The sequence below is a fragment of the Agrilus planipennis genome, unplaced genomic scaffold, assembly GCF_000699045.2.
Source record: "Agrilus planipennis isolate EAB-ADULT unplaced genomic scaffold, Apla_2.0 scaffold249, whole genome shotgun sequence".
Classification (NCBI taxonomy): Eukaryota; Metazoa; Arthropoda; class Insecta; order Coleoptera; family Buprestidae; genus Agrilus; species Agrilus planipennis.
In genome coordinates, this window is record NW_020439523.1 from 215697 (window position 1) to 226076 (window position 10380).

The 10380-nt window shown below is 35.6% G+C and overlaps 1 protein-coding gene across 1 annotated transcript in view; it reads left to right on the top strand.

Moving 5' to 3' along the window:
• The first annotated feature begins 5030 nt into the window (after window positions 1-5030).
• Window positions 5031-10380, top strand: part of LOC108739671 (trichohyalin-like) — a 135353-nt gene continuing 130003 nt past the window's right edge. Inside the window, exon 1 of the mRNA XM_025979332.1 lies at window positions 5031-5113. Coding sequence (XP_025835117.1) covers window positions 5105-5113 — 9 coding nt within the window. The 5' untranslated portion in view covers window positions 5031-5104. The remainder of the gene's footprint in view (window positions 5114-10380) is intronic.

The window sequence follows — 10380 nt, forward strand, 5'->3', positions numbered from 1 at the left end:
TCGCTCACTCAAGTAGGAGAGAGACAGATGTCGAACGCTGCCGAACGCGGAGGCCGATTGTGCCTCTTTGTCGCTCGTTCCGCGCTCTCGCTTGCACTTCAAGCCTTAAATGGAACGCTTCAGAGCGAGGTAACGCCACATGAGTCATGTTTTTTCGTGCGTGCACCCGGCTCCATGGAATTATAAGACGTTGTCACGTCAAAAATGTCGCAAATATATTCCGATTTGTTTTAACAAATTGTTCGATAAAAATAGTGCAGTACATGTATAGATATTCAATGTAACTAAATGTATGCTTTCAAATATGTCGTGTGTCGCGCCATTATATCGTTGTCTATGGTTGCCTATACTCATTTCCGCCGCACATGTATGACATGCTAGTAGTGCTAACCGCGACTTGCAGCCATTAATATGCCTTTCTCAAAAAAAAAAACGTTGAAATACGAAATAGTCAATTTAATAGAATTACCATTTTTCGCATTAATAAATAAATCAACTGCGAGGATAGGTGGGCCCGTATTTTAACCTGGAACGTTGTCAATAGTACATTACGTATCGAGGGAAGAAACAGGGTTATTTCAGACTGCATGACTCCTTCGGCTCGGGTGGCAAACATTGGTGAAATAATAGTAAATGATTTAGAGGTTAGAAAGACATTCTCATTGAACAACTAATTTCTGCGCATGCCCATAAACTTCAGTGCATGCGCTCAAAAGACTAATTTCATTTCCTCACGACTAAGACACGGCTGAAAAGAGGCCATTTCTTCCCTATTTCATAGCATGCAAAACGAGCTTTTCGCGCGAACATGACGAAAAACAATATTTAGTCGCATAATGCGAAAGCGACGTGCCGATTCGATGCGACAAATCGCGTGCAGTAAGTCGTGTCGTTATCGCTCTGTGTGAAAGTGGCCTTACGCATTCGGTCATGATTTAGTGCAGTATTCGCGATCAGCTCCGCCTGCGCCGTTATCATTACAATTTATGAGGCAATTTGAACTCTTTAAGAAAGTTACTTGCTACTTAATCAGTACGCTTTAGGTTTCCGGTTTCACGTAGACCGCTTTTACATATTTACTTTCTTTTTGAAAATAATGGTTTGATCTTATTATGTACCTGTCGAAGCCAATTTGTAAAATTTTGTAAGCTATAAGATGGCAGCACTGTTTGCGTTAACGACTAACTAAATGTTCAGCCGGATTGTGAACTATTGCTTTTGTTTGTTGCTTTATACTAGGCTACACTGAGTTATACTGTGAAGGGGTTGAATCTCCGGATGCTGCTGTTTGGAGAGACTAGGACCAATCTAAAGCAGAGTCGGGCAAACTCGGCTCTTTTGACCCCCGAGTGCACTTCACGTATAGCCAAGCAGCTCCTCATTGCCCCTGGGGGTGCGAGTGAGATGATCTCCTCTTCCGTATCCGAAGCCAATAGTATTGCGACCGTAGTCCAGCACGCTACCCCTGAGCTGCGGGGCGATCATTATAAAATTTTCGTAGATACTATTTAAGTTGCGAGAGAGTGAAAAGGAGAAAAAAAGAGAAAGCAATATGAGTCATTATTACTTACTCTCTCGTACTCATTAAAGGGTATGGAGTGACCTAAACTAAACACAGGTAGCGGCTCCTACGAAGTTAATGTTTGGCCGGCTCTGATCTAAAGAATTAAATAGATTCGACCTTTACATGACGTAATAAAAACAAGACTTCTAAGATTTTCACAAACATTTACTAAAGGTAACAATTGTCTAACCCAGAGCCGGGAAAACTTTGACTTCGAAGGAGCCGTTGCCTGAGATTACTTTGGATCACTCCATACCTTTCAATGAGTACGAGAAAGTAAGCAACAGTGACTCATATTGATTCATCTTTTTCTTCTCTCTTCCACTCCCATAGTAAGCCCTCCATTCCGTAAACAATCGAAACCCCTCTTGACTTAAATAGTACCTACATAAACTTTCTAATGGTCGTCCCGCAGCTCAGGGGTAGCCGGACTACGGGTGCAATACTATTGGGTTCGCCTACGGAAGATATGATTTACCTACGAAATGGAAGGGATAAGAAAAGGAAAGAATCATCTCACTCGCACTCGCAGGAGCAATGAGGAGCTCCTTGGCTATACCTGAGCAGCACTCGGGAGTCAAAAGAGCCGAGTTTGCCCGGCTCCTCATCAGACTTGCGGTACTCTTCTGTTTGACTAAATAACAGCAACTTTTGAATAAAGTTTGTGAAAATCTTGTTCTAAAGGTCATCTAAAGAAGATGATGGAGAAACAGTGGACATTATTGATATAAAATTGTCTATGAGAGAATTAGTACTTTTGAAGGTATACCAGTTATGAAAGAGACCTGGCGTGTGATAGAACAGAGAACCTTTTGACAAAAATAAAACTTAAAAACTAGAAGTTTAGAGTCTAGAGACCTAGACCTTAGATCTCTATCTAAGCTATGGTCTAGGGCAACGGTAGGCAACTGATGAATCGCAGTCCAGATCAAGACCCCTAAAAGTCAAAGTTTTTTGAAAGTAAATTACTCAAATAAATTTATACAATATTTTTCTGCACATAACGAAGTATGCTTGAGCTACCCTTATGATTTTCTGGAGGAAGGAAAATCGACAAATATTTTCGAAAATATTCGGACTTCATCTAAAATCACTTGTCGATTCCTGGTCTCGAGAGAGGACAGCAGTTCGGATCATTTAGTCAACTGTTGGTGTTGCAATATTTCACCCTCTAACTATTTGCGAACAATAATCTAATTTGCATAACCGTATCTCTGTCCTTCTTAACTCCTGTTCAAATATGACTGTAATCAGCTCTTAATATCTAAGAAGATGTCGTATCTAGGTACTAAACAATAATTAACTGATTAATATTTATTGTATAGATCGATACCGCGATCAATAAATTGAGATAAATGTTAATTAAATTCATTATTTTGACCTTCATAAAATACACCACGAGCCGCCACTGATCGAGCTACACAAAGGACAAATCTATAATATGAAGAATTTGAAAACGATTTTTCCGTTCAAAATGGAATGAAATGAATTTGTTTCTGACCTTTCTCCATTTTGATCTAAAGGACACTGGCAGAACTCTCGGCAAAGGGTGCAGTCTCCATGACAACCGGAGTTGCTGCATTTTTGAGATGATGGGACGTCTGAAAGAATATTAATTGCATTTGAAGTGGCTCAAATTCTATCGTCTGTGTGTGAATTGATGCGATATTAACTTAATGGCCTTTATAAGAATTAATTAAAAGAAAGTAATTAAAATAAAATCAGAAATCGTATTATAACTTACTTTGTAAACACGTGTTGTTATTAGCCACTGATTTGGCACAAAATTTGTTTCTGCATTCGGTACAGTCCATCACACAAGTGTCGTTCTCTTCAACATAACCAGGACAACATACGTGTACGGTTCTATAGGTTTGTTTTTCCTTAAAGAATAATGCAAATTGAATAAAATAATTCGAAGTGGTCTGTATTCTGTCGAAACTGCCAGACGCGGATCGCGATTTCGATCTTTTTGGATCTCATCAGCGCGTCGCAGGCAGNTAAATATAGAGATGAGTTACAGAGATAGAGTGACGCTTAGTTTGTATAAAGAGCAACAAGCAGTTATACAGCTGGGGCAGGAACGTAGAGAAGTAAATGTTAGGAAGGGAGTCAGACAGGGATGCACACTGTCATTGCTACTTTTTGATCTATACATCGAAGACGTGATCAAAAAGACAGTACAAATGTAGAGGGTCAAGAGATTAGTACGTTTAGATTTGTAGATGATATTGCACTACTAGCTTCTAGCAAGGAAAAAAAAAACTTTTGGGGTTCCTTTCCCATCAGCCACTAATGCTAGTGGGCGGTCAGTCCCTCCGGACTTCGCCGGAAGGTAGGGCGGAAGGCCCTCTTCAGCCTCCTTTCAGGAATCGTGGGAATGGATGGGTAGTAGTTCGGGTGAGAAAGATGAGACGGACGAAATGAAGACAGAAGAGAATGAAAAATTATCTGTGGAATATAACTGCCCCAGCATTTGTCTGAGTGATTCAAGGAAACCACAGAAAAACTTGACCAAGGCAGACGGACCCGTAGTCGAACCGACCGTGAATAGAGAAGGTTAGAGGTGAAGAGATATTAGAAAGGAGAACAGAGGACTTTATGGAAGTTAATAAAAAATAGGCGAGATAGGTTGATAGAACACCTTCTTAGCCATGAAAGGCTAATCAGAGACATATTAGAGGCAGAAACAGGACTTAAGAAGAGTAGAGGTAGACCTAGATTAGATTACTGTTCGCAAATAGTTAAGGATATGAGTTGTTCTAGTTTTAGGGAAATGCGAAGTTTAGCTTAGGATAGGAAAGAGTGGAGATGCGTGTCCAACCAGTCTTAGGACTGACGACCATATCATGATGGTGATGGCACATATGTAGATATTAAACTGTAGATTATAGATAACAAAACAAAATGATTTAGCTCCACATTCCCAAGCATAATATTGACAGTTAAATGGTGATATATCATAAGAAATAGCAACAACTAAAACCACTTTTAACAACTGGTAAAACTAGCGGCAATTATTAATTTCTAAATGTTTTTTTTTTGTTGCCAGACATATTTTCAAATTTTAGAGAATGTAGGTATTATGGAACATATTTAACAACATAGAATAAAATAAGTAAAAGAAGTTTCAGCGATTAATTTACTATCAAGTTCAACACATTAATTGGTGAAATTTGTTTAGTATTTTATGTCACTCTTCATTGAAAAAATTGATTATTTTCTTCTATTCATAAAAAGTATGGATTATATTCATTTTGATATAATTTCAATATACTTCTCACTAAAAAATACGAATTCTTTAAACTTTTAATCACAACTTCATTATTTCACGTACTATTGGAGAAATTCTTTCTTATTCTTATTAATCATGTTATAATCTATCAGAATTGATTTCCCAATCATCAAAATCCGATTGGGAATGGGACATACCTGCATTAGACTAATTTTTCTTCTTTCTTTTTATTTTAGGATCTGAGAAGGAGGAGTTTATCTTCTTTTAACCCCTGAATATCCCTCACTAGTGCGAAGCATACTGACATGAGACTTGTAAGTTTGTAGAAAATTTTATTTACTTAAATGCTTCAGTATAGATATGTACAATGTATACATGTATGTGCAGTAATATATTGTAGCAATACATACTATTGATTTTGCATTTACTCAAATTTAAAATATTTCTTAAGAGGGTTACATAATTTTCGAAAAAGTGAAATCGTCAAAATGCTTTCTCTTGTTCGAAGTCATTAACGTAAGATAAAAACGTTTCAACATAATCTTAAGTTGTAACATTGACTTAATTGTTTATATATTTGGTATTACAAAATATGCTCTTAATTGCTGGGTGGGATTAGTTAATTGAATTTATATCTTTGTTTGCATATAGTTAATGAGATTTCGTGATTCTAGACTAGTATGGTAGCTTAGAGCACATGCATAACGGTGGGAGTTGCTAATAATGAGCTACCAGTTTAATTTATTAAATTTTGCATTATACCAAGTTAGAATTTGAAACTAACGTTAAGGATTTTATAGCAGGCAAAAGAAGAACTATATAATATTGAAGCAGAATGTAGAATATGAGAAATTCATAGAAATCAGCGTACGCGGTTCACAATTTCGATATTATAGATCTCATCAGCTCATCGTTGACCAAGAACTTCGTTCTTGTAAATATGGTTTGCGTGCCGAAGACGTATGTAAGGTCAATCGTGGTATCAATTACACAAGCTGATACCCTAGTTAGACCTTGCCTTACAAATGAAAAAAAATCACAATAATTTACAGTTCGAAGCCGGCCCTGGGTGTGAATTGACAACATAGGTGTCTACCGAAAAGCGTAGTGCGATAAAAACTCTATAGCTACATAGATGGAGAATGTAAACATTACCGATAATCGAACGATTACGATAAACATAATTTTAATCAACACATTTACCGAAAACATTTCTTGAAATAGCGTAGAATGTACGGCATGCGAATTTGCGTCGCAGTAATAGTGAATATAACAATAAATAAACAACACATAAGTAAAAAAAAATAACCAATACTCTACTGATGCTAGTAATTATCAGCTGATTGAATGCAGCGTTGCGGCCTGCATTTCTCTAACAGGGCCGGAATTGAATTTAGTAGTACTTTCAACTAGGTTTTTCTCGAAAAAGATGAATTTTCGGATATACAAACATTTACTTAATTTTCATGTTTTATAGTGGTCTATTATCACTTCCTGCAAGCTCGGCATTTATTTTTGTTACAACTCAAAAGTATATACTCATTTTTTAGGTGGTTTAAAGGTTTGGTGAGACTGTCTGTAGGGCGCTGCTGAGGTCTAACAAGATCGAAATCGAAATCCGCGTCTAGTGGTTTCGATAAATTTTTGACTAAAACCATAATGGGAGTTCTTATTAAAGAAGAACTATTAATTTTGTTTAATTGCTTACATTCATACGGTTACGGTAGGGAGAGACAACCCTCACGAAGTGAGTGTTGTGCTTATATTATTAAGAAACTTCACACTAGCGGCGTCTTGTATGCCTCCGTGTGATACTATCACTGGTGATCTTGGATTGGAGCATTTGGAGACGAATATTCTTGAACTAGGTCTTTTATAAAACTATGAAAGACTCCTTTATATATTATATTAAGGAAGTAGTTAATATGAACCAACCGTAAGGACTTCCTGATTGTTATACACAAGGATATTAACTGAAACGATGTTTGGACCTTTGAAAAATATTACAGATAGTAATCTTTGAAATTAATTGACTTATTAAGATCTGTTGCTGGTGTATATAGGTTTATAATATTAATAATAAGACAAAAGTGTAAAGATAAGAATGAGAACAAAAAGAAATCGGCACATTCAAAGGTAACTCTCAATGTCTTTATAATATCTAGATAATATAATAATTAGAATCGAGTACGTGTTAAGATATGTTTTTGTAGATAAAAGAACACCGTTATTAGTCAAAATACTTATTAATGACATAATAAGAACTATATAATGAATGAAATTAATACGAGTAATGCAAAGTATTGCATTAATTAACGGTTGGCTGCAATACGACTGTTATGTAGTACAATAATAGTAGGAAGTAACGGTGTAGATAATATTTATAATTTTCATTAGAAGTAAGTCTCAATTTTCCAATGCCAAGCTACGCTTTTGTAATAATAATATGCAAGTACATATATGTATGTATAAAGTTTATTAAACCATGTACGCAACTCAAATAAACATATTTTCCATACAGTAAAAGCTCTATTCGCGGGGTATACGTTCCATAAATACGTCGCGAATACAGAAACTGTGGATATGGAATGGTAATTAATATGGAATCATAGGGGATACGTTTTACGGTTCCAAAATAAACCCAATATGTATCAGAATAAAATCAATTTATTGAGAAATTCGCAATTAAAATTAATCGTTATTTAGGTTTATAAGCTTTAGGCAAGGGTTTAAAAAAATTAGTGTTTTTTTCTTGTTTTGAATTTTGAAATTAATTCAATCGATTACATCTTTTATAAATGCTGCCTNTTATTTAGGTTTATAAGCTTTAGGCAAGGGTTTAAAAAAATTAGTGTTTTTTTCTTGTTTTGAATTTTGAAATTAATTCAATCGATTACATCTTTTATAAATGCTGCCTCGGCATGTACCAACTGTACATACTCAAAAGATGCCGGACCATACATGAAGGGGATTCAGTAGTACACGCGCCGTAAAGTAAAAACATTCTTATCGGTTCTAGATATCATGAGTTTAATGTTTGGAATAGAGGTTTGAAATTTTGTAGTAAGATAGACAAAGCTTTTTTCTAAAGCCTGTCGAAGGCCATTTTTTAATTTTTTTTATTTCTATTAAAAATACGTGTCCTACAAGAAGCATCAACTTTACGTATTTGTAAAAGCTTTTAATGACCATATTATTGAAAACTAAAAACGTGCCGAGTTAGTGTGAACCTTTGTCTGTTACCATACAAAAAATCACATGTTTATCGCGCAGTGTTAAATCACAATGTTTATAATAGAAACCTGGTTTCGGAAAAATTCACATTAGGCGCGAGCGGTCTATTGTGGTGAACCCCCTTAATAAATGACACCGAATCCTTTTCTGTTTACCGATTGCATCCGCGAATAATGAAATTTTTAGCCGCGAATACAGGAACTGGATTGCATTTTTTCACTCGCGAATAATGAAAACGCGAATAAGAAAACCGTGAATAAGGAACTTTTACTGTAGTCAACATTACCTGCAATACGAGGCCAGAATGAAAACAAAAGGGAAGTAAAGGGTTATTAACGAATATTACTACCATAGTATTTGCCTAAATGACCGAAGAAAACCACAGAAATTCTTGACCACGGACAGGCGAGCCCAAAATTGAATCAGAATATTCCTAAGATATGGTATAGAAAACGGTATCAGCGATTCTCAAAGTCGAGGTTGCGTTTCTTGAAATTTTTGGTTAAAAAGAGGTTGTGGACTGATTTATTCTGTCTAATAATAGATCCTAACTAATATTATAAATGCGAATGTTAATTTGTTTGTTTGGTTGTTTGCTACCATTTAATGGTTTAACTACTCAACCGATCCTGAAATTTTATACACATTTTCAGGGATAGAGAAAAGAACATAACATATCTCCTCGAGTAAAAATTATTCTTTTCAATTTCACTCTACCGAATTACAACCAAACTAGCTGCATAAATTTCTCTAAAATAATACCGGAAAAGGTCCGTTTGCAGGACTAAACCACCGATTGTGTACGAATGGAGTACTGAAACAGTACCGCATTTAGTACGAAAAGAACACGGATACAGCACCGATTGCTTTCCAGAAAGCTACTCAATTATTATTAAAGTTATTATTTTCATAATAATTTTGTGACTGGCCATGAAATTGTGGGTGACAATGTTGATAGTGATTTGGATTACATTGATAATTATAAATAGGATAGGATGGGGCTTTAGCGGAACATTGTAGTGTGATAGATATGGAAGAAAATTTTGTGGAAAATCTTGATTCAAATTAGGTGCAGAATTAGGGAAGATTGGAGTTACATAATTGTTATTAGGGTTGGGATCGGGCCTGTGAATCAAAAGGGCTTCTGACGATGATGGTTAAGATGATGCTGATGATGATAGAGTACTTAGTGCTGATTGTTTTGGTGCTATTATGGTATGTTTTTCGGCGAAGCGCTGTTTGAGGACTCTTTCGGGTCTTTTTTAATCTGGTGCTAATTTGAAGCTGTTTTAGAGTTTCAAAGGGTAGTATTTTGGCTATAATTTTAAAATTTAAATTTTCGTCTAATTTGTAGGAACTATTTCGGTGGTAATTCAGGTCATTTTAGTACTGTTCTCTGTTTACCATAAGTGATAGTGTTAGCATATTCAAAGAATTTTAATTGCAAATGACTAAAAACTTTACAGTTGGCAAATTTATCCAAATGAATCGGCACATTAAACAAAACTCGCCCCCTTCCCATTTCAATTCAAGAAGTTCGGTGCGCCCCCGCATCAATCCCAACACTTTTCGCCTTATTCATATAAACAATACAATATATTTAAACTTAGTCATAAAATTTACGACATAATCGATAATTTTGTTTGAATTCATCACTATAGGGTCATCAATCTGAAGATTACTTAGAGATCCATTTCTTCCTATACTGACCTAAGTATCACATTTCCCAACAGTTAGACTACTCCCGTTTCTGCTTATAATAACACTTAAAAAGTATCCTAGCATCCTACTTCTTCTTTGCCTTATGGCTATCATAGTGCCCTTTATTCAACTATTTCCGAAACTTATTCAGAAGACAGTGTTTGTCCACGTTAAAGTATTAGGATTACTATTTGTTCTAATCACTTCATTCATATTAAGACGTAAATGACTTAAATTTCAATTGTAAAGATTTTCTGATAAATAATACATGGCAGTTTTTCTCTGAGCGAAGGTATAACAATAATTAATAGGACTGTTTTAAATGGTTTTGGGAAACTCGAGAGTCGTGAATAAAACTGACGTGTAATCGTATTAATTATTTTAATTTCCTTTTTTATTTTATTTTGAGAAATGAAGAGAACTAGACAACCTTTTAACCTGTATACTCCGACCGACTATCTCGTCTTCAATTTTTCAGACACCAGGGTCAACTTTTAGAAAGTTACCCCCGATGGGTAGTTGTCGAAAAGATATTTTTTATTGAGGACCATAAATAAATCGCCTGTACGTTCAAAGGCCAGTTACGGCTATTGTACAGACGTTTTATTTTTGTCCTCTGAAAAATACTAGTTTGTGTCCTCTACAC